The sequence below is a fragment of the Gobio gobio genome (assembly GCF_949357685.1).
Source record: "Gobio gobio genome assembly, chromosome: 16".
Lineage (NCBI taxonomy): Eukaryota > Metazoa > Chordata > Actinopteri > Cypriniformes > Gobionidae > Gobio > Gobio gobio.
The window spans coordinates 23,138,898-23,163,854 of record NC_137109.1 but is presented as its reverse complement, the minus strand read 5'-3'; the positions used below and the strand labels follow the sequence as shown (position 1 = coordinate 23,163,854).

The 24,957-nt window shown below is 40.7% G+C and overlaps 1 protein-coding gene across 8 annotated transcripts in view; it reads left to right on the top strand.

Annotated features, from left to right (window-relative positions):
* Positions 1-24,393, top strand: part of fam13b (family with sequence similarity 13 member B) — a 56,877-nt gene extending 32,484 nt beyond the window's left edge. For 2 of the 8 annotated variants that reach the window (XM_079839677.1, XM_079839678.1), the window contains 17 exons: positions 7,651-7,692; positions 8,878-8,997; positions 9,153-9,270; positions 10,951-11,054; positions 12,078-12,132; positions 12,223-12,325; positions 13,149-13,214; positions 15,499-15,709; positions 15,789-15,927; positions 16,124-16,205; positions 16,550-16,699; positions 17,185-17,405; positions 19,167-19,250; positions 19,325-19,420; positions 19,695-19,960; positions 20,532-20,633; positions 22,382-24,293. In XM_079839677.1, the coding sequence (XP_079695803.1) occupies positions 7,651-7,692; positions 8,878-8,997; positions 9,153-9,270; positions 10,951-11,054; positions 12,078-12,132; positions 12,223-12,325; positions 13,149-13,214; positions 15,499-15,709; positions 15,789-15,927; positions 16,124-16,205; positions 16,550-16,699; positions 17,185-17,405; positions 19,167-19,250; positions 19,325-19,420; positions 19,695-19,960; positions 20,532-20,633; positions 22,382-22,505 (2,083 nt within the window). In that variant the 3' untranslated portion in view covers positions 22,506-24,293. Of the gene's footprint in view, positions 1-7,650; positions 7,693-8,877; positions 8,998-9,152; positions 9,271-10,950; positions 11,055-12,077; positions 12,133-12,222; positions 12,326-13,148; positions 13,215-15,498; positions 15,710-15,788; positions 15,928-16,123; positions 16,206-16,549; positions 16,700-17,184; positions 17,406-19,166; positions 19,251-19,324; positions 19,421-19,694; positions 19,961-20,531; positions 20,634-22,381 lie in introns of all 8 variants that reach the window. The other 6 variants (XM_079839682.1, XM_079839681.1, XM_079839679.1 and 3 more) reach the window with 3 other exon arrangements.
* Positions 24,394-24,957: the final 564 nt, after the last annotated feature.

Sequence of the window (24,957 nt, the reverse complement as noted above, 5' to 3'; positions counted from 1 at the left end):
AATGTTTTTTTGGCTCTTTAATGTGGCCTGACAGATCGCTCAATCAGCATTTCGACCTTGGACAGAGCTTGTATATCATATCATATATCATGTAATGTAAAATTTACCTCAGAAAAAACATTCAATGCTCATAAACTTGTTAGTCCATGTGCTCAGATTGTTAAAATAGGGCCCTAGGTGTGTAACTGTAAACGTACAAAATGTGACTTTTCGGGTTTTGCACACATACCGGATGAATACAGAGCTGTTGTGACAATACGTTTACATTGATATCATTTAATGTTTTGAATGCAAAATAATGAAGGATGCAGGGTAGGCTGCTGCTGGAGAAGTGCATGATCCAATATGTCCTAAACATGAGACACGCTTTATATTAAGTTTGGCTTTAATCAACCAAAGCAAATCTTGGTCGACTGAAGTCCTGAAATTTTCGATTAAAAAATGACGTTAGAAAATAAACCATTAAATTAATTAGCTGCGCACTGTGCACAGTACTTGGTAGCCTTGTTGTCTGCCTAAATGAATTATAGATAAACATAAAAAACTAGTAGGCTATTTGCAGTATATTAAATCATTTTTGACCTGATTATGTTGCACTGAAATGAGTCTGACACACGTGTCTGTCGGCTCTGACAGCGTTGCATCACGTGCACCTGCGCAATATCATAGTACTATATTTTCGGAAATCATAGGCTATGTTGTCAACTAGTGAAATCATCACAAGAACTTTTGAGGAATATGCAACATAATTTAGACAGTTGTTTCTGTCATACGTATTATAATAACTGACACACTATCATTTCAGCCGCTCTGTGCAGCTCGAACATAGGAGCTCAGCTCAGCTTTGTGGCTGAGACACGAATAGACTATTAACTTAAATCTTTTACTCTTAAACACAAAAGGCACGTCCACTTTAGTAAAAAAGGAATATTTATTAAACAAGCCAGATCAAGAGCAGAAACTAAATAAAGTGCATAACTGAAAAAAAAAGCATAGGCTCAAAACTAATACAAACAGTGGGCACAGCGCATCGCGCATTAGGCTCCAAATAAAAAATAAAATAATAAAGTGCCCAAATCCAATAAATAATACTATAAATAATAAAAGGGAACCATAAAAGTAGGCTACTAATTTTAAACGAAACAAAATAGTGCATATTAGGTAAGCGTACAAATACAAAAATAAATAAATCAAATGCCCAAATCCACAAGTATTTCAAATAAATGTGCAAAATAAAATTATACAATTTTATTAATATCCAAAACGAAATAATGTAAAAACAATTAAATAAACAAATGGCTCACAGAGTACAATCAGTGTCCACTCCACACTTTTTTGTTGTGATATGCAAACTGTTGCTTGCAAAATTTGCATTCGACTTTTTCCCATTTACTATTTTAAAAAAATGCTGCCACACTGCAGATGTCTTTGTTGACATGGTAGAAGAGGACTGACTAGGAAAACGCTCTCACAATTAAATAAATAATATACAGCAAAGTCGCCTACTTCATTCTGTCTCTCTTCTCCAGTGGGTTGGGCTAATCCAAAAGAGGTGAAAACAAGGGGGGTGTTCTGAAGCCAGACTGCTACCTGTGCTTTCCACCTGATGAAATGAACGCGGCAAAACTGATGAAATGAACGCGGCAAAAAATCGACCGATCAGAATTTTGGTCGAGCCAGAACGTATCGACTAATAATCGACTGGCAGATTATAGCTCTAATATTAAGTGCTTAAAGCTAACTCGCAAGCCCACAGCGGCTTACCCACCTGTCCAATGTGTGTGCTGTTTAATGCATTTGAGACCTGTTTTCTTCTGTGCATTACTTTGTTGCATCTTCATCTGTAAATGTTAGAAATTCACATGAGCATTTCCATAGTCTCATCCTGACATTAAGCGAGTCTCCATCAAACTTCACAGACTACAATGAAGGGGCGCTTCATGCATTTCAATAGAGTGCAATAGAATGATTCTGATTACAATATACATTTAGCTAAAATTGACAAAATGGTATAAACTGCATTATGAAGAGTGTGTTTAGGCTCTTGCAACAGTATTGACAAACTTTTAAATAAAGACAGAGCCATAGTTAGTTTAGTATACCACTGTTTTATAAAAAGAGAAAAGTTGTGCCCCCCCCCCCAGCTTTACCAAAAACATACCTTTATTTGTGTGTACCGTTACACTCCTATGTACACTATTATTATAGTATTGTATCCGCACACCTCATCTGTGTGCAGCCCAATTTTTGAGACCTTGCGGACTGTGCGCGTACAACAGTGCATGCCCAAGAAAGACAGACGAGTCAAAACAATTGTACTGCACATGTGTCAGACTCGGTCATCCGTGGTTGAGTATGCTTTGAAAGCGGAGTGGACGCAACTGTGCACGACATGTGTCCGCATGCGGAAATTAAAATATACCCGAGCCGTTAGATCTTTAATCACTATGGCACACACCGCGTTTTAAGGGCTGTGGTATATTCTGGCATTTGGAGATGCTAGGACCTCCTGGTCAGATCTGTGTCAACACATTTAAGAGTCTCCCCTCTGTACACTCTCCTAATTTTCCCATGCACTCTTATACTGAGCCATCAAAACAAGTGCAGTGTTGACTCAACGTGAACTCCTGGCCTTTAAAGACAGCCATTACATGGAAAGTGCAATAACTCATTTCCACTCCTCTTTTTAAGCGTTACCTCTGGCATCCAGCTACATTTATTGGGTTTCATCCTTCTTTCGACATCCTACCACCTGAGTATGTCAAGCAGCACCCCTAACACGCCAGGAAATTTGATACTCCCTGTGACCAATCTATTAAAGTACTTGCCATGAGGACACTGTCTGTATTACTGCCATTCTATGTCTCTCATGTTTAAAGGGGTTTTTCGTTCTCATCTCATCAAAATTACTTTGGGGAAGACAACTGGGTCATTGCATTGGTTCTTGAAGTGACGTGTTATTTTGTTTCCTGCTAATTGAAACACTTGCTCATCCTTAGAACACCAGGAAGTGTGATAGTACCTCTGACCGGTCTGGGATTGTTCGTTGACAGAGTTTACTGCTTAAAGGGATAGCTCAATCAAAAATGACAATTCTGTTATCATTTACTCTTCGGTTGTAGTGATGAGAAGAATATCTTTTTTTACCGAAAATAAGGTTTATTTATTCAACACTAAAATAAAAGCTGAGTTGCATATAAACATTTACATTCCACACAAGGCTCAGACTTGTTTCATATAAAAAGTAACAAAGCTTATTGCGATTATTGGATGGGAGGCGTGCTACAAATAATGTTTAGCGAAGTTTTATTCACACATCCAACTGAAAACAGCGTAGACCAAAATATCTCAGATGATCAAAATGAACATTGACAGTAGACACGTTTACCTGTTGTAGCTTATCCATGTCGTGTGCTCAAAATAGACTATAACATGCCATCAGAGAACCGTTACCATTAAGATCAATGATTATGGTTTTGACCAAAACTGAAGATTAATTTTCTGCCAAATAATTTCTGTATCATTATTCAGTGTTTCATGCTCTTCTCCATGTCATAACCAGATATTTTAAGTCACAAAAGACACAAAAGCCCCATAAAAGTATCATAAAAAGTGATCTAAATGACTTTAATGCTATATATAGTCTTCTGAAGCCATACAGTATGATGGGTTTTGTGTGACAAACAGACCAAAACTTTAGTTGTCAGTGAGCAGCACAGACATAACAGTAGGTTTTGAATGACATAACAGAATTAAAATTTGTAGCTGATCTATTTAGGATTCATGCCTGTATTCATGTATTTACGTGTAATTTCATCAGACAATGAGTCCTCTAACTGTAAACGGCAGTGCAGTAAGCATTGAAAACTCTCTGATGTTTGGACAGTGACAGGGTTATATAAAAGTCTAACAGGTGTTTGAGTGTGCAGACTTGACTTTGAGTAGGGGGGAGGGAGTGCTCTGTCTGTCTGTGTGTGTACGGAGAGGCGATTGGCCCAGAGCACTAGCGACAAGACTGCGTCAGACGGCCGTGTATTTAAGCAAGGGTCCAGCACTTCCACTGCAGCACTTTTTATCAGAGTGCCGATTCCCACACAGAGGCAGACTGCTCATACAGGACTCCGCAGAATGAGCGCCGGCAGCCTGTGTTTGCTCTTTGACCTGCTCATCCAGACTTTAGCACCACAAAGTGCCCAGTCAGGATAACCATACGCCCACCTTAAACAACCAAAACGGCTAATCAGCGAGAACCAAACTGAAGAACATGGCTTGTCAAGTCCTTCTCCACAGGTAATGAATCGAGGGATTCAGTGGAAAAAAGCTGTGGATGTTGTGGGAAAGGCAGTCATTCAGGGTGAAACTCTTGAAGTGGATTGATTTGTTCCAGATGGATTGTTGTTTATTGGTTTTTCGACCAAGGCTGCATGTGACACTCAGATAAGACTGCTCCACTGCCTCTCAGATCGCATGATAGAAAAAGCCCTAATAACTTATGTAATGCTGCTGATGAGTTGAAATATGATTATATGGTGAAAACGAGAGATGTAGACTTGGGCAATATTTTGTAAAACTGATGAATCACTGCATGATGCAGCATTTAACTCGCACACAATTAATTTGTGTGTGTGTGTTTGCTGCTGATAAGATAAAGTGCCGAGTCAGAGGAAGCCGTCTGTATGTAATCCTCTTAAAACGGCAGCTGATCATAGTGAAACAGCACATTACTTTAAGCTGTCCACCACTCCTTTATTATTCACACTTCAACCATGGTGATGATTTTTTTTTTTTTAAGACAACATGTGTTGAGTTCCTTTTTGCATGACTAAGTGCAATCGGATCTCTATCCAGTCACACTGGAAACCCAATGGCAAATCCAGATACTATCCGGAAATGAAACGCATGTTAATATGTAAAGTGACTTTGGTCAAAGATTATGAAAACAACCTCTTTTTCTTCTTTTTTTTAAAAAGTGCGTTTCACAATAAGACCAGGATTTTGATTTTGATCACCAATATATTAGTGCAAGTCATATCTCTACCAAACGTTTAACGTTTTGATGCCTGGTTGATGATTTAAAAAAAAAAAAAAAAAACATTTAAACCATCATAGATGATTACTATCAATCATAATGGTTATCGACCATAAAATAAACCAACCAAGTCAACCAAGCTGTCTACATCATCCATCCATACATAGTTTTGATTTCATGTGAGGTGTTGCAGCAGAGGAAATGAATGGAAAGACATTACAGAAGGTTCTTTTATTAGAGTGCTTCATACTGAGTAATGCACTGTCAGTGTGGACGCATTACTGTAACTGATCTCATTTACTGCTTTAGAGTTTTGTGTGGGCAAGATACTGAATATCTCTTAAACAAGGCTCGTTTTGTTCTCTGTTGCAATATCGAGTGATGCACTTTTCAGTGCTGACTAGGAAAAAAACATTCAAGGACATTTTTTCAAAAAATGCTTCCTCTAGTCTAGTTGCTCCAGCAGCAGTTTCCTTCCTCCATGACAATTTTTCTTTCAATGGCCATACTATTTTTAAATGGGCAAATTCATTTTCATGTGTCTTTGATCTAAATTAAGATACTTTAGATGAATTAATTTTAGCCTAGTAGTTTTGTTGCCATTTTGTTTTTGTTTCTGCTGTGGATATGTGGCCTCATACAGTTCTACAGAGAATCATGAAAGGTTAATTGAGCACTAATTTTCCATACCAGGATGTAGCTCCAAATATTAGCTTCTTGTGTGTGTATATATACCTAAAGCACACCTGTGCAATAATCATGCTATCTTATCAGCATCTTGATATGCCACACTTGTGAGGTGGATGGATTATCTCTGCAAAGGAGAAGTGCTCACTAACACAGATTTAGACAGAATTGAGAAATAGGAATTTAGTGTACATAGAAAGTGTCTTAGATCTTTGAGTTCAGCTCATGAAAAAGGGGGGCAAAAACAAAATTGTTGCGTTTATAATTTTGTTCTCTGTGTGTGTGTGTGTGTGTGTGTGTGTGTGTGTGTGTGTGTGTGTGTGTGTGTGTGTGTGTGTGTGTGTGTGTGTGTGTGTGTGTGTGTGTGTGTGTGTGTGTGTGTGTGTGTGTGTGTGTGTGTGTGTGTGTGTGTGTGTGTGTGTGTGTGTGTGTGTGTGTGTGTGTGTGTGTGTGTGTGTGTGTGTGTGTGTGTGTGTGTGTGTGTGTGTGTGTGTGTGTGTGTATTTATGTTTCTTGTGAGTTATTTAAACATGTTTGTCTAAGCTGTTATTAATTTCTTTAAAAGAAAAATTTTGCAAGTGGAAAGAGGTAAATTATTAAATCTTAGGAAATCTGATGAATTTAACAACTGACAAATTTAAAAAAAATTAATTAACTTAAAGTGAATACGTCTGATTCAGGGCTCATTTCTTTTTGTTGATTATCGAATGATTTCCTGATTTATAGGATCTGATGTTGTGACCTTGACTGTCATGGTTTACATTTGGGCTGTCACGATTCCTCGATTAAATTAGTACTCGATTTAAAAAAAAAATCTTACCCACGTTGAGAATCTGACAAAATACCAGAAGTGTTGCATTCCACAGACGAGAATCCATGAAGCGCATTATTAGACCATTTTACAAGACTGCACAATGTATTAAAACCATTTAAAAAACATATTATAGCATAGTGCTATTGTGAATTCAAAGGCTGGGATTCAAATTAATAAATATATGCCCTGCAGGTTTTATATGCGCTTTAATTATTTACATGCGTGTAGGTTACGTGCGTCTCAGAGCGGCTCCCTTCACAGATGCGGTTCTCATGAACTGTTATCATTTACATGCGTGGAGTGTCTCGCACTCCATCTCCGCATATGCTGTGAGTTTGGGTTGTTTATTACGTTCATCTGAGAATGCAATGTGTGCCATTTCATCAGATTTGTAAGGTAAATCATTTATAAACCTACGTCAACAAAGGAGAATACATCATGTGATTTATATATGCATCGTAAAGAAGTGGACAAATATTAAAGATTAAGTAACCATTTGAATTAAATGTTGTTTGGCCAATATTAAACAAGGTTTAGGTCTATTTTTAGTACCAAATATCAGATTAATCGTCAAAATAATAACCTTTTTCAAGGGATGACTGGTTGACATAAGCCTTCCTAGTAGCCTAAAGAGCTTAAGGGGTCAAGATATTGCCCCATAGACCCGCACAGCTGCCGCCAAATGACACGGAGGACTTCAAAAGCTGATCTGAACTTCACGCTTGTCCTGTTTCTGTTTGTGTGCTGATGTGGCCTGGCCTGTCAGAACGTATGGCGGAGCACCTGTTGGATCCATCAGGGCCTCATTTGTTCCTATCCGAAAACCAGACCCGGGTGTTAACAAGCAGCGGTCAACTAGTGTTATATAAGCAAACGTTCCTAGCGTGTCTGAGTTTGTTTATGGGTCTGCTAAGTCCCCCTGCCCTCAATTTCTCTCAGATGCCCACTTCCTGACCCTCCTGATGTTTCCTGAACATGTTTTTCTACAGTGTACGTGACTTCGGAAATGTATGCTAAATGATACTTCTTTTCCCTGAGGGCACATACAGGCGTTATTTTATAAAGGGAATCGTACAGTTAATATCCTGCTAATGTTTGCTTCCTTTTCTTCTCTTTCCAGTTCGCACATTTCTTCCATCAGCATTCTTCCTGGATCTGCCGAGTAAGTGTCCATGGCAACTATATATATTATTATTATTATTATTATTATTCTTTGATGTCTCATCTAGAATCATATGGTTTGCTTTGAGTCTTGTTTATTTGCTAATATGAAATCTTGACATAAATTGTGTACAAAGCCTTCCTTTGACCAATAGGTCCATTTTCATTGTCTATTTGAAGTTAATTTAGCTGACATTAATTTGGACTATACGCAATTATCCTCTGGTCTAAATCAGATTTGTTCACTCAGAGGGCCACAGTATACAATAAACAGACCGTTGAGCTGGACAGAAGGCAAAAAGAAGCTAAATGAATGTGATTATGTTCTTAAAAGCAGATTACTAAGGGATGCCGTCTTGCCGACAAAAAAAAAAAAAAAACTTATTTGCTTTGTGACTAATATAGAATACAATTGAAAGTGGAATTATGCCAAATTGTTATCCATTGCTGACATTCCACTTATTGTGTTCATATTGAAACGAAAACCCACCATCACATTAAGAACAATTAATAAATTACATGACATTTTTTTCCATTCTCCTACTGGTGAATGGCTTTTCAACTGAAGCCTTGACTGCCAGCAGCAAATTGTGGCAGCAGGAAGAATATTATCCAATTTCTAAATGCCCTCGGAGCAGAAAATGCATTAAAATATCTGTAACCAAACAGCTTCAGGCAAAGCTAGTGCATCTGGTCCTGAAATTCTGCTTCATTAGCGAGCAGATCTAAACCGAGACCCCCACAGCACTTAGGTGCAGAGCACAAACAACGCCATCTTCTAATGATTTACTGTTGGAAATATGGAGCACGCAAAGATGGCGTTGGACACGTGGAGGTTGGTTTCGGAAGGCATGCTTGGGGGTCTATTGTTCCACTCAAAACATGTGAACTCAACATATCCAGTGCCCCAATACAGGACACAGGAGCTGTGTCGACATTAGAGACTTGGCTGTTATAATACTGAAAGTCTCAGTAAGCTCAAAACATGTCTATTTTCAGACACAAGAATCTGTGGTGCTCAGGATGGAAGGCTATTTGTTAGAAAGATGAGCTTGCAGTGAAAACTTCTTGGATGACCTTTTTAAATGGGTCAAACGATGATTAATAGGGGTATTGCGTGTTGCAGATTCAACGGGAAGCCATTTTGAATAGTTGTGTCTGACGCCTTGAATGTGTTTATTTGCAGTATAATCCAGAGGACCATCCGTGCTGCAGTGGAACAGCACTTGTTGGACCTACAGACTTCTATCGACAAGGAGCTCGGCAGCTATGAGAGTCCGGTGTTGGACTCCCAACCCATTCAAGGGTGAGTTTGACAGTAAACAGAGCACATACAAACACTGGCATGTATTTGTTTGTAGCCTGTACATGGCAGGTATTTGAGAGAAGTTTGAATATTAATGTGTGGCTTGGAAGTCGTTTTGATGTGTTGATGTGAATCTGTATATTTTTCCTCCACAGAAACAGCCCTACTCAGAAGACACCAGGGCCTGAGGACCATGAAGATGTGCAGTCTGAATCTGAGGCAGAGACTCTCCCAGAGGTTACGGAGGAGAGCCTGCCATCAGAGAATAGCGAGGTAAGAGGGTTAAATTTGTCCTGGATTGTTATTTATTTTATACAACATAACTTCAAAAGCCAGAGGGACATCCTTAGACCAGTAGTTCTCAATCAAGGGGCTTGGAAAACTTGAATATATGAGAGCCTTATTTTAAATGTGTGCTTTCTAGATGTCTGGTTAGGTAATAAAATCCTAACCCTAAAGCTAGGGTTCTCAAACGTTTTGGGGCCAGGGACTTAGGTGGTGGTCACACTGACCGGGTCAGCCTACATATTGTAAATGTGCCAAAAAACTTTTTCTATATTCGGATGACTGTATTTTTAGTTTGATGATGAATGTGCTGTGATATCCATTTGGAGATGCTAGAACTGATATGTTTGTGTCCGCGTGATCACAACGCGGACAACTTAAAATACTCCATAATTTAGGGTCATATAGATAAGGGAATCATTTAAAACTGTAAAGGGTCTACTTTTGTGTAGATTGAAAATAACAAAACATTTGTTTAGTAAAATAAAGAAAAGAAACTGGATGCGCTTTCTGTTGTCTCTGTCTCCGTGAACGTCTTTCAAAATGAACAAAAATTAACCAAAACACACAGAATACAAACACGAATATTGCACAGACACAAGAAATCTATAAAAAAAACTTTGTGTCTACTTTTTGCTTATTTTTTATGTTAAATGCATTATATAAGTCACTTTGGAATATGTTACAGCACGTTTTAGATAATACGGTAAATACGGTAGCCTATGGCAGATTATTTCACGGACCACCAGGGGTCCGCAGACCCCATTTTGAGATCTGCTTTCCTAAAGAACGTTCAGAATGAAGCGATTTAAATTAGTTTTCAAAACAAAACTAGGGTTTGAGGGTCTTATGAATATTGTTATGGACAAAGAAATCCTTGAAAACAGAAAGGTTGAGAACCACTGTCTTAAACCATTTCTTTAGTCTACAACGGGTCTTGAATATGATTAGTCTCTATGCTATCAGCAAGGTCTGTAATACACGGCAGAGCTGCTCCTCCTCAGTAGAGTGAGAAACAAGGGCCTTCCTGTCAGATAAACAGACCGTCAACTGTTCAGCAGCAGGCACAAGCAATCTTCCCCCATTTAACACTTTGCCTGAGCGAACAAAACATTTCAGATAAAGCACTTTCCACAAGTAGCTAATTAAGTAACAAGATGAGGAAGAAGCATCACCATAGCTGCTGATTGAGGTTCGTGTCCATTGACTCTCTTTAGCTGCTCAACCGTGAGGTGTAATAAAATGACGAATGTGTCTGGGATCGTGGCTCCCTGACGACTCTGATTAACAGTCTCCTTGGGGAGGCTTCTCTTTCTTCCACATGTGCCTAAAGTTCTTGTGGCCTGGCCACAGGTTAGGTACATATGAACTGGGTCACCTTCTTTTAATAGCCAACCCTGAAGAATGACAGCGCCACCTGGTCAACGCAAGTCGCAAACACACCCTCCCTCAGAGAGCCAACCCATTCCTCAGTCTTATCAGCTGCCGACCTTGAAATGCAATCATCTGTAAACACGCACAAGGCCTAGATATGTTTGAGTGTTCAAATGGCTTCGAGAACATTTGGCATTGTGCGCTATTTTCAGCATAATGCCAAGACGCATTATCTTTTTCACTTCTAAACTTGTTGGTACAGTCCGTGGTAATTACCCTCCTTTTTCCCCGCAGGAATCTCAAGGTTCTCAGCTCAGCAGCCCTGTCACAGAAGAAAGTTCTGGGATGGATCTTGACACAGACACTCTCATAGATGCTGAGAATCTCACCACAGAAAGGTTAGATTGGAGGTGTTTAGGAGCGGTCACAATTACTGTTGTTCAGTCGTTTCAATAGGAATTCACGTGAACAGTAATTTTGCGTGAGGGCAAAAGAATTCCCCATGCAGATTTTGCTGAAATTTTACTAAGGTGTGGCCACACCTTGAGACCTGAAGCCTACTTTACCAAGTTCATGTACACAAATGCTCTAGCTATGTTCAATATCACGTTGTTGCCTTCAAAAATGTGCCTAGTGCATTTTAGGGCTGTTATAGTGAGCATTACCATAAACTAATCTTTCTTTCATGGTACTGTCATAGTGAAGTTACAGTTAGCACACATTACTCTGCTTGAATAATATTTTTAGTGGCATGGGCATTTGAAGGGCACAGACATTTTGCTTCCTTGAATGCAGGCACGCAAGAATGTACATTGAGTATGTATAAATGAGACCACACGCATGTGAAAGCGTTGGCCAGACATCGCATTTGTGTACTCACGTGGAGTGTATTTCTGGACTTCTGCTGCCATGCAGAAACGATTTTTCTAATACAAATAATAAAATCAGTCTTTTCATCAGACAATTTGTTTCTGAAAGCGAAAACATCGTGCTTCCAAAAATAACGTTTAACAAGAAAACATTCAAAATTGTTCTGTTCTTTTAATAAAATAATAATAGAAACGTCTAGCTATAAATAGCTTGTAAATTTCAAATTGTGTTCTTGTAAAACTTTTGCAAGCCTGTTACATCTTACATCTGATAAGCGAGTGTCCTAGATTCCACAGTCTGTATAATATGTGTGGGTGTGACTAGTAAAGTTTGGATACACTGGCCAAAGTTTGTCATTCAGCCTGAATTCTCTTTGCTTGTTTTACACCCTTATTAATAGACTAAATATGACTAGTTTTCCCCCTCTAGCAAGACATTTTAAGAGCTTGCATGGAATGGCTCTATAATTGGCATGCGTGAAGGGAACAGATCACAGTGTTATCATCACCTCATTCGGGAATTCATAGTCATTTGTTTCCATCTTCACACAGACTGGAGAACTACCCAGACTACGAGCAGATGGACCAGGCTGATGTTATCACCTGTGTAAGTATATTTGGATGCCACTAGGCTTCTGTCTGTTTTTCTACACTGTGAGAATGAAGCGTCTAACCAAGCCCATCCAATGACTCACAGGAGCCCGGCGACTGTGACCTGAATGCTAATACTGAATCCACGGAGCCAGTCAGCGGCCCTCAGTCTTTGACCAGAAGCATTTTCTCGGACAGCGAACAAGAAGGTAACTCTTTCTATTATGTCTCTATAAAAGTCTCACTGTGTATTAAAGGGTTAGTTCACCCAAAAATGAAAATTAGCCCATGATTTACAGACAGGTGCACTTTTATGGACTTCAAAAACAGACCATTCCTGCCATTAAAAAGCTCGGAAGAGCCAGGATATTTATTAATATAACTCCGATTGTGTTCGTCTGAAAGAAGAATGTAATTTACACCTGGGATGACTTAAGGGTGAGTAAATCATGGGCTAACTCTAACCCTTTAACTGCTAATGATTCCTGTGGGGAAAAATGCATCAAAATAGCCCTGCCCCAAAAAAAAAAAACAGTCCTTGTACGCATAATTAAAAAATTAACAGGACACATCCTGAAAATGGTGGGCTTTTATGCATCTGTTTATCCAACCAGTGGAAAATGGGGAGGGTTTAGGAAACCTGTTTGAAGTCAGTGATTATTTTTACAGTCTATTTAGAGTAGAGTACAAACTTTACATTTAAGCTCATATATAAGGCTGATAGGATGTGCTGGTGTGTGTATGCAGTGGCTGAATGTTGACAGTGCCCTTGACTTGAATTTAATAGATCGCAAAGCTATACATAGGGAAAGTAACCCATTATTATTCATAAATCACCAACATGCACTGTTCTGTTTTCTCATGTAAGTGTAGATGTACGTGATTCATAAATATGGCTTATGTGGACTGATTGAATGCTAGTTATGACTCAGCCATAGATCCACAGCATTATGTGTGTGTGTGTGTGTATGTGAGGTTCATAGCTCACCGCACTCTTCTGTGCTATCTCTCTTTCCGCCCATGCCTGGTCAGCATCATGCCCCATCAATTTCCCACCCATTGACTTCACATGTATGCACCTGCAGAGAGAAGGTAGCGGTAAGTAGCATCTCCACAGCCCTCCCCCTGCTCGTCCATCACCAACTGCTCCTCTTAGGCTGTTTTCACACTTGTTTCGAACCAGAGTTTGACTCCACCCTCCCACCTTTACACCAGTTTTCTTCACACACTGCCTTATTTTGACCTCTAACCACAGTACACTTTCAACATCAATCACCAAGTTCCACCGAGTGAATACCTATCAGGCGTTAAAATGAAGGGTTTTTGACTTCCCAATTTTACTACCCAAACTTGTGCACCCGGAACAACACTTGTTGCTCTTCAAAGGCAATTTCTTCCGAGACAAGTAGCATTAAGCAGGCCCCGAATTGTATGTGTTGACCTTTCATTGTATTTATTGTACAAAAGCAGTTTACTTGATCAAAAATCGTCCGTATTGCTAACTATAAAGTTTTAATAATTGTTTTAATTCTGTGAGAATGGGGAAGTCCACACTACAATCATAATGATAAAGAATGATATCGTTGGAATCACTTTCAGAACAATATCTTTTTTTCCAGCTGATGAATGATAAAAATTCTGCATTTAAAAATTCTGAATTTATCCTGCTTTAAAGAGCTTGAGCATTTAAAGCAGCAGATGACATAACTGCAGTCCATGCTTATAATAAACAGAACATTATCATCTGTTGGTGTGGCCGTTATCGTTATATTTTATAGGTATCGTTCTTGGTATGAACAGACCTTAACTGTCCAATCCACTTGAATTCACCATACCCCAGATCCCCGTTTTTTTTAAACTAACTCCAGCTTTCACACCTACCAAAGTTCCCACAGACCAAAACTGTGGTCTGCGCTAAAAGTGCAGTGGTGTGAAAACGCCATCAGTTTCAGTTTGCCACCCCCTCCCCCAGAGATTCTGACTAACCCTTCGGATCCTCACACGCACCCATTTGGACCTGCTGACTCCCACTATTTACCATCTGCCATCAGCAAATGCATCAGCCTTCTACTAATCAACCACCATGTCAGACATCTAGGCAGTGCAAATTTGATCAGCTTAGTTTCCATAGCAGGCCCCAGTCCAGTACATTCTCTGCCCAATCAGGGCAACGTGACTTCTGCTCTGAGCATGTTTCCTTGCATCAAGCACGATAAACAATGGCTGCTGATGTAGCAGCGACGAAGATCTTTAAATATTTTGTCTCCAAAATGTGCGTGTGTGTGAATGTTTGCCTGAGTGGATGACATTAAACTGTGCACTATTACCCAGAATAGTCACCTGCCAAATAACACCGTGCTTGTCCATTTCCGTGAGGTAGTATACATTTCTCATCTTGGTTTTCATGTGTTGTCCTGTTCGCTCACTATGTATCAGAGCAGCTCACCCATTTAGACCTCAGGTTATAGGGTTAGATCATCCAAAAATGAAAATTGTCATTAATTATTCACCCTCATGTCATCATTAATTATTCACCCTCATGTCATTCCAAACCCTTTAGACCTTTGTTCATCTTCAGAACACAAATTAAGATATTTTTGATGAAATCCGACCTCTCCATAGACCCTCTTTATTTACAACTTTCAAGGCCCAGAAAGGTAGTAAAATATCGTTAAAATCGTCCATGTGACTCCAGTGGTTCAACTTAAATTTTATGAAGCGATGAGAATACTTTTTGTGTGCAAAAAACAAACAAAAATAACAACTTTATTCAACAATTTCTTCTCGTCTGTGTCAGTCTACGTTGGCCAGCTCCTGCGTCAGCATCACACGCATGAGCAGTGTTGCTCACGCGAACAATATCGGCCAATGGTAAGCCAGCATTCTGATGTCGGTTTGACGTAACTTGGAAGTGCTGCACTGTATTGACTACGCCAACAGCGTATGAGACTGGCAAAGACGTGAAGAAAGTGTTGAATACATTTTTTGTTTTTGTTTGATTTTTCACACAAAAAGTATTCTCATCGCTTCTTAACATTAAGGTTGAACCACTGGAGTCACATGGGCTATTTTAATGATGTCTTTCCTACCTTTCTGGGCCTTGAAAGTGCTAATTAAATTGCTGTCTATGGAGGGGTCAGAACGCTCTCGGATTTCATCAAAAATATCTTAATTTCTGTTCCGAAGATGAACTAAAGTCTTATGGGTTTGGAACGACATGAGGGTGAGTAATTAATGATAGAATTTTCATTTTTAGGTGAAATAACCCTTTAATATCATAAAGCAACCTAGGGCTGTTGTTGAACTTCTAACTCTGTGATTAAAAACAAACATTGTGATGATGTTAGTTGAATGACCGTGTATGTGTCTGTGTCTTTGGCAGACCCTGTGCCAGTGTTCATGCCATGGCAAGAGGAGACCGAGTCAGGGGAGGCCCAACTGTCCCCGCTGGCGGGCCGCATGATGCCCCTGCCTCTAGAAGAGGATGCTCAGCCACTACTGGCCCGGCGGTTCCTGGACTTTGGCCACAGTCAGCGGTTCTTGCAGCAGGACCATGATGCCACCTCCTCCACCAAATCTCTGTCCTGTGGGAGGTGAGCAGAGTAACCACAATCACTTATGAATACTCCGATACACTGACAATCAAACTCATGCTTGTGTCATGTCTCACAGGCCTCGCCGTGCCTCCCTCTCTTCCAAAGACAGTCTGAAGGCAGACACCGTCTCCCATCAGCTCACAAAGAAACTCCAGAATCTCAAGAAGAAAATTAAGCACTTTGAGGAACAGTTCGAAAAAGAGAGAAACTACAAGGTTAGAAAGACCTAGTCAAACACAAGCAACACCCTAAATAACCTCCCAGAATAGCAACACTTTAGTGACCATATAGCAAAACCCTTGCATTGTGGCAACAAGTACCACAGAAATGACAATCTAGTGTACATACTGTACATTGTCATGCATGAATAATTTCAGAGATTATTGATTAAATTGATAATGTCATCTGCAGCCGTCTCACGCTGATAAGGCAGCTGATCCAAAGGTGCTGAAGTGGATGACTGATCTTACCAAAATCCGCAAGCAGCTCAAAGGTAAGAGTGGCTGTGTGAGCAGGGGGGGTGGGTGATTTGGCTGTGGAGTGTGTGATTGTCAGTGTCATACCGTTATTGGGCAGTCTTGGTCCGGGCCTGCTCCCCTGTCCCCTGTAGGGCAGAGTGGAGAAGTGTGGAGCTGCACTGCATGTCTGTAGAGGCTCTGGGGCTCTCTCTCATGGGACCACCCTCATACTCTACCAGAAACCCCTCCGCTCACTGTGTTTGGCCCCCCACACTTCCCATCATCCATTTCCATTTGATGCCCCCCATCAGAGGTGCACTGTCGTATAAAGTCTCTCTTTCTCTTTAACTAAATCCACTCGGATGGCCCGCATCGGCAGGACGACAGCACCTCTTCCCAAAAGGTTCCCTGAGGCACCAGGCCGTGCTTCAGTCATACAGATGCCACTCGTCCTCTTCCTCCGTCCCGAACACACCCCATTTTACACTGTCACGCCCCCTCAATGTCTCTAAACAGGCACCCCACTTCTGTAAGTACATATAAGCAGCAGTAAGTAGACTTCCACACTTGAGTTTGACACTCTCTGCTCTCCTCTCTCTCTGACTGTCTCTCTGACCGCGGTCTCGCAGACGCATTCCCCCTACGGGACGCTCTCAACCACGTGTCTCAGCTTCTGTAATCATCTAAAGTGTATGTTTATGAGAGTTATCATATGATAGGTGCTGAGGTTCAAGGGCTCACAGGCTGTCCTTAGCCACCGGGCTCCATCTGCTTCCTCTGCTCCTTTTGCGTAAACTGAAAATGAAAAATGGCCCTCTGATATTTTACTTTGTGAGGTTGTCAGTGCACTGCTAGTGGACTTTTTCTCAGATTTTGGTGATGCTGAGTGAGGCTGATAAATTACCTTGTTTTTCTTTCGGTTGGAGTGGCCAACTCCACCCTAAATGTCCGCAGCGACCAGCAAACCTTCTGGCCTCCTAAATTGGTCTTTCTCTCTGTGTCTCTCTTACTCAGATGCCAAACACAAGGCTGAGAGTGAGCTGACTCCACAGACGCGTCCACGCAGTAACACACTACCCAAGAGCTTTGGATCCACATTGGATCAGTCGGCTCATGAGGGCCCTGTGGAGAGTGAGGCAAGGGGACACCAGCCGAGCCGAGAAGAGACGCTGGAGATCATTCAGCGCTGCATCCAAACCAAAAGAGACGAGGACGGCTGGCCGGAGGACGTCAGAGTGAGTTCCAGCTTCTTCAAATTTATTTAGCAGCTTTGATTTATTTCAAACTCATCAAATGAAAAGTTCTCAAGAAGGTATATTTGTAACGTTTAAAGAGTTAGTTCACCCAAAAAAGAAAATATCCCATAATTTACTTGGCCTCAAGCCATCCTAGGTCAGTACATCGGGTCAGAGGTCACTCTTCCGTTTGAACTCGACTTGCGTACGGCCATTACTGGAAGCCAGTGGTTATAGTTTATTAAAGTTATAAATATGGAAATTTTTTCTTAAAAAAACGCATTGCTTAACCTCAGAAGGCCTTTATTAAAGGGTTAGTTCACCCAAAAATGAAAATTCTGTCATTAATTACTTAGCCTCATGTCGTTCGACACCCGTAAGACCTCCGTTCGTCTTCGGAACAGAAATGAAGATATTTTAGTTGAAATCTGATGGCTCTGAAAGGCCTCCATTGGCACAATGGCACGGTTCACTCTCAAGACCCTTAAAAGGTACTAAAGACGTCGTTGCAAAGTCCATCTCATTACAGTGGTTCTAAAATAACTTTATGAATTGGCGAGAATAGTTTTTGTGCGCAAAAAAACCCTAAATAACGACTTACATAGTGATGACGATTTCAAAACACGGCCTCATGAAGCTTCGAAGCGTTATGAATCAGTGAGTCGAATCATGATTCGGATCGCGTGTCAAACCGCCAAACTGCTGAAATTTGGCGATCCAAACTGCTGATTCGTATGGATTACTTTTAAAATGGATAGTTGTACTTTTTTGGGCTTCAAAACCTTCAAAAGGTACCATTTACTCCCATTATAAAGCTCAGAAGAGCCAGGATATTTTTTTTATATAACTCTGATTTTGTTGGGCTGAAAGAAGAAAGTCATACACAACCTTTTTGGGTGAACTATCCCTTTAATGGCTGGAATAATTTCCCCCGATTTACAGTCTGTGCTATTTGCAGAGAGTCAGAGCTAGTCTAGAGATTTTGGGCAGCTGGAGTTGACACATTTCACAGAAAACTGCATTCTGTATGATGGGCACAGAGAATTTTTTATTTTTTTTCTACTTTTTAACCAGGGTCAGAAATGTATTATAAAATGAATAACATTCATGTGTTCAACAGATGTCTGTGATTGTTTTTAATGCTCAACGCTGCAAAAATCGTAAAAAAAAAAAAAAAGCATTTAAAAAAAGTGTGGGAAAAAAAACTTAGTGCAATGTGAGCCGATTCAAGGTAATGCCGCAATCAACACTTTTTTAATTCATTTTCACGTTTCACCGTAGTCTGAAGCAGGGTTGGAAATTAACAGGGGCTTGGGGCAAAAAAAATTACATTTTTGATTCATTTTCACATTTCACTTTAACCACAACATTCATAATCGATTTCAAAATATGGAGGCGAAAAAATGCCCCCACACAATGAAACCAAATCGATTACGACTGTTGCGGTTAAAGTGAAATATGAAAATGAATAAAAAGTGTGCATTTTAATTGCCCCAAGCCCCTGTTAATTTCCAACCCTGCTTCAGACTACGATTCCATCAGGTTGAAGAATATCAAACATGTTTGATATTTTCTGATGCTTTTGTCATGCGTCTCTTTGCGAGGAGTCTGGTAGTGGGTCAGTCGTTTAGTGTACAATGCCCATTTACAATTCTGTAACCATTTACAAAGGTGGAAACAAGTGTATGATGCCTAGAGTAAGTTGTGTAGTTCATCCAGCCTTAACATCTAATTTTAGAAGTGAATTTGTTGCTCTCACAGAAAATGACCAAGGAGCAGCTTGCTAGTGAGAAAACTGTACTGCAGAAGAACCTTCTGTACTATGAGGGACTTCATGGGCGCCCAGTAGGTGCCTTACACACACACGCAGAAAAATTGTCCTCATGTACACAATGATCTGACAAAAGTCTTCCCTCCAGGTGACCCGAGAGGAGCGCTTGATTGTAAAGCCCTTGTATGACAGATATCGTCTGGTCAAGCAGATGCTCACCCGTGTCAGCATCACCCCCATCATAGTAAGACTATGTTCCTCTTTTTCACCACACCCACATTAGCCTTTTGGGACTTTGGTGTTATAAATAATATACAATTACTGTTTGCAATGTGAAACCCAGTCTGGAGTTTCTATATATTCAATGAATTATATTGAAAGTGGCTGAAATCTAATAGGTTAGCGAAATTAAAGCTGATACTGCTTTGTTGTGCTGAAACAGGAACTAGTTTTTGCGTAATTTCATGCGTTTTTGATATGGAGAAAACAGAATAACCTGGTTCTTCTCTCACACACAGGCTTCTCCTTCCAGCAAACGGCGCAATCAAATGTTACAGCCCATTATCGAGGGCGAAACTGCCCACTTCTGTGGTGAGATCGAAGAAGAAGAGGAGGAGGAGGGCAGGGGCCAGCAGGAAAATGTAGAGATGCAGAGCGAGAGTTCGGAAATCATCATGGACCCAGTAGCCCAGCCTAGCTCTCAGCCTCCCACTCAGGAGAACGTCCTCAGCTCTGGGAAGCTCAATATCGATCTGCGACTGTCCAGTTCCAACGCCTCCTCAATGTGAGTGTAAACCAGTACTTTCTCGCTAAAACAGTATGGTGGTAAAATGGAAATGCTGTTTCATCTGATTTAATGTTCCCAACATACTGGTTTAATGTGTTACCTACATTGCCAGAATTAATGAGAACTTGATTTCTTCACCTTGATTTATGTGCATGCGTATCTACGCACAAAGCCCAGTAGTTAATCAGGTACGAGCAGCAATCGGCTCTTGCTCTCGTCATATGAGGTCTATTAATAGAGCTTGGCAGATGCCTGGAAATCTGCAGGAGTCAGAGCCCTGAAAGCCCCGAGCTGGATCATGCCGTAATCTGGTATAAAGTTAAACAACTGCGCAGGCAGCCAGATCTAAGTCTAGCATACTCTATTGGGTGCCGCTGAGATCCATGTCGCCTTGTTAGTAACTTTTACCAACCTGAGTTAACCTCATCCACGTGCTTGTCATGCTGTTCAAAGGTTGTTTCCTGCTCAGGAGTGTTTTGAGTACACAGTTTCCTGTTGCTATAGAATCATGAGATTTACAGCTCTATATATGGAAATCCAGCAACTTAACACCACCTGTATCCCACAGGCCTGAGCTCCTGGAACAGCTATGGAAGGCCAGAGCAGAGAAGAAGAAACTGAGGAGGACCATCAGAGAGTTTGAAGATGAATTCTACCAACAGAATGGCAGGTAGGCCTCCCACGTTCATTTTATCTGAACGCACAGAGGGGGTGAACATACAGGACGTGTTCTCAAGAGCAAACTCACCTAGACGGGAGTGATGTACTGACTGAATTGGTAATCCAGTAGAAATGTATGATGTTTTCAAGCGGGGAATATGAAGTACTTGCTTTAAGGCACATTATTGTCCAGCCTGCTGAGCATCAGCCTCTTATTGTTCACTCTATCGTACTCTCCTACTAGCACCTAGAGCTGGGACGGTGGCAGTTTTTTAAAAACGCAATGTGAGTCTCTATTCTCTCTTATATGTCTGATGTGTCAGCCGGGCCTTTTTTACGTTAGCGCTGTTTTGGACTGTTTGAATGATTTCAATTACTGGATCACTGAATACTTTCCCAGAGTTTCCCAGAGAAGCAGAATCGGGTTAAAGAATTAGAATGGACATTTCCTCCTACCAGGGTTACAGGTGCTGTAGATTGTGGAAGTGTGCTTGTGATAAACTCCCGACTTCTAACATCATCTACGTGACGAAAATTGCGTTAAAGGGGTGATGAATTGAGAAATCAACTTTCCTTTGAGCCTTTGGTATATAAAAGTTCATTGTGATATAAGAATATCCTGTAATAAGTTTCAGAGCTGAAAACTTCCTTGTTAGTCAAAGAAAAGCTTTTATAGACACCAGGCCCAGAAAACGAGAGCTCTCACAATATGTCGACCACTGACGTCATAGAATTTAGAAGCACCGCCCACCAACTCGTGGAGCTAAACAGGTCGTGCTACAGAAATGATACCCAAAGATGAACAGTTTTTAGATGTGGGAATCCTGTAAAATGACTGAAGCACATGAAATTGGGAGTTAATCACACTGAGCATCTACAATGGTGCAAGCACCTGTAACCCTGGTAGGCTGAAATTTCTATTCTAACCCTTTAACCTAATTTCGCTTCTCTGTTTGCGATAAGATCATTTTACGCCGCTAAACTCCAGGAAAGTTTGCAGTCTAGTGATCAAGAAGGCGAATTTATTTAAACAATCAGTCCAAAACACCAGGCTTATTACATCAGAGATGGCGGAGATAATAATTCTAGTGTGTTTTGCTTTAAAACACGAGCTCTGTCATTGTTTCTGAAGAGAAAAATACAGTTCTATGAGAAATACAGACTGAACAGAACCTCAAATGCCAGATGATGTGAAAAACTATGTTTCTCGGCTGGATAAAGCCAACCAGCATCTCGCTAGTAAAGTTTTGATGGATGAGGATTGCTGTCACGTGTAGTAATACACGCACGTGTCGGAGAAATAACAGTGTCTTTTTAATGAAAAAAGAGAACATGATGAGCGGTATATGCGTACTCTCACGATATGTGTGCAATTAATCACCATTGGAAAACAGAGTTTTTAATGTTTTTCAGTTTGAACGGGTTGTGAGTTTCTTGATGGTATGCTGCACAAGTCCGAGTACTCAGACACGTACAATGTCAGAGGCGGCTCTTATCATGGCAAAGACAAATGTACACTTGACCCGCCCCCAGATTCTGTTCAGTTCATTGTTTTACAAATGACATTGATCCACTGTGGCAACAACAACCATTAAAACGTAATGCTTCTAGCATTTAATGAAACTAGAGAAAGAAATCCACCTGCCATGACCAGTGGTTAAAAACGAACTAGAATTAAAGACTTCTCATTACACACAAACAGTTTTACGTCGTACAAAAGTATCATGTCCGCTCAACCAAAGTGTTTTTCCCCCGCAGGAATGTTCAGAAGGAAGACCGCATGCCTATGATGGACGAATACAAGGAGTACAAGCGCGTTAAAGCCAAACTGCGGCTTCTGGAGGTCCTCATCAGTAAGCAGGATTCATCCAAGTCCATCTAAAGCACCCAGTTCCAGGAGCCAATCTAACATCTTGACGGTAGTCCATCAACTTCCACTGTTGTTCCTCCCCGACTCAGCCATTGACGAAGATGAAACCCCTGTACTCTCATCTAGAAAAGTTACATACTGGAAGAACCAAGTTCTTTCTCTCCACTGAGTTTGATATTTAGACATTTGTCTTTTCCACATTGACTGAGCTTTCTCATACTGAGAATCCACAAAGGACTGCGTGATCGCCTCAGTATATGTGTATGTGGACATCAGGCACTGAACTCTTCCTCAGACCACAGAGATGGTCGTCATATTTCAAACGCCCACATCATACTCCTCCTCTCCCTAATTCATGGGGGTCTTTATGCTATTTGAGGGTGTGATTTGGGTTCTGTGTATGTATACTTGTACATATCTATACTATACTGTATGTAGGCATAAATATTTATGTTTTTCTTGATTTAAGACTTCTCGGCACAGTGAATTATCAAATAAGGTTTTTCGCCCCTACGCCTTTTGGTTACAAATCAGAGGACTCCTGTATCAAGCTGGTGCTCTTTTTTTGTTTTGTTTTTTGTTATTTAAATGACACGGATCACTTGATCAGACTGACAAAAGCATCTCCAGCTGAATTGTCACAAACTCTTCCTAATTCATATGTAAATGACACCTCTGTATGTCTGCTCTATTACTATGTTCACACCTGTAATATACAGTACATGACTAACGGTTGCTGCAATGAAGCGAGTACATGCCAAACGGACAAACGGTTTGTCAATGATAGATCACAGTGGGACATGGTAGATCATTTCTGACACTATAGATGGTATGTTTTTTTTTTGTATGTTAATGTGTCCTTATCAGTTTTTCCTCACCTCCTAGACTCATGGTTTGCCAGTGTGTACACATTCAACATGCAACTTCAGTCCCTCAAAGCATCCAGTCACGAGCAGTAATGCTGCAAGTTAGAAGAACCTCTTGAAACATGGATAACTTCCGACTCTCGCAGTGTACATGCCGTCACAATCATGTGTCATGATTACATGGGGCATAGGATGAGGTTTCTTCCACGTGTGGCAACATGTTGGGAGTCTTCAGCATCACTCTTCAGGATATCATCTGATCTGTCATGGTCACTTTTCAGCTGCCGGCTTAAATCCTGCTGGCATTGAGCTGAACTGATAGGGAACTGCACGACAGCTGCGTAATTCAAGAGATAAGGAACTGACGTGGGGTCGCCGGGATGGAGAGTGTTGCATGGTTTGAGGGGCAGTCCGTGGTCGAGGTGAAACACTTATCAAGTAGTTGTGAATGTCAGCTTTCACAGAGGAGATGTGTTCGTGACGGATGAAGGAGGTGATGGAGATTATTTGCACAGCATTCTGGGAATGCAGACTGTTTCGTTGTTGTTTCTTTTTCCTAGTGTTTCTCAATTTTTCATACACTACTTGCACGTGAAGGCTGGGAGTGCAGGTTGTTATTTGACACGTTCTGGCCCATCTATCACTGTGTGGTGTTGTCCTTTTTTATGACCATTATTTTGTACTCACGTTTTTTATCGTCTCGCTTCCTTCAGCTCATCTTAACAGTGTGGTTCCTCTGTATTAGTGAAGCACCTACTTTGTCCCGTTTTGTAAAAGCTTGTCAGTAGTAGGTTTGCATGGCAAAAATTTGTATTTCTATTTTTGTGCCATGAAAATCAAGCAATAACTTAGCATTGGGGCCTGTATCAGTGGAATGAGAGGCCTCTTATATCCAGTATGTGCATTTTCAATAAACAGCTTGTGAGTATTATTGCCTGCTTGTGATGATGCCTTTTTTGTGCCTGTAGGTGTTACAGATGTTTGACAAATGCTGCAAAAACCTTAATATATACCGTAATGACACCACAGGGGGGAAAAAAAGTCTTTGCATTGTCATCCTTGTCCACAAGGTTAGTCATTTGCATAAAACACGCCTAAACCCATATAAGGGCTTTCCTCTCTGCAGATGTGTCAAAGTCTCTCTCAAAACCAGTTCAGACACAAACACCTTTTATACAGACCCAGGGTATTTCTGCAATACCCGAGGCTACAGTTTCAAGACTGCATTTTTTTTTCTCAAGCAGTTCATACTATTCAGTTCTGTCTTTTTATTATTATTTTTGAGGAATTTAGTTTGTTTAATTTAATTTAAGAATGTAAAAATGAGTCTATATGTTGTCCTAACAAACCCCAACCCTAAATACCCATTGGTAACCCTCTTGAAGTCCGATCCATGGAGGCCCCACCTTGTAACTAACAGGAGTTAAAGGATCTGCTGCTAACATCTTGGTGCCAGATACCACAGCACACCTTCAGGGGTCTAGTGGAGTCCATGCCTTTATGGGTCAGGGCTGTTTTGGCAGCAAAAGGGGGACCAACGCAATAGTAGGATGGTCTTAATGTTGTGCCTGATCGGTCTATAATTTAGTTTATTTGAC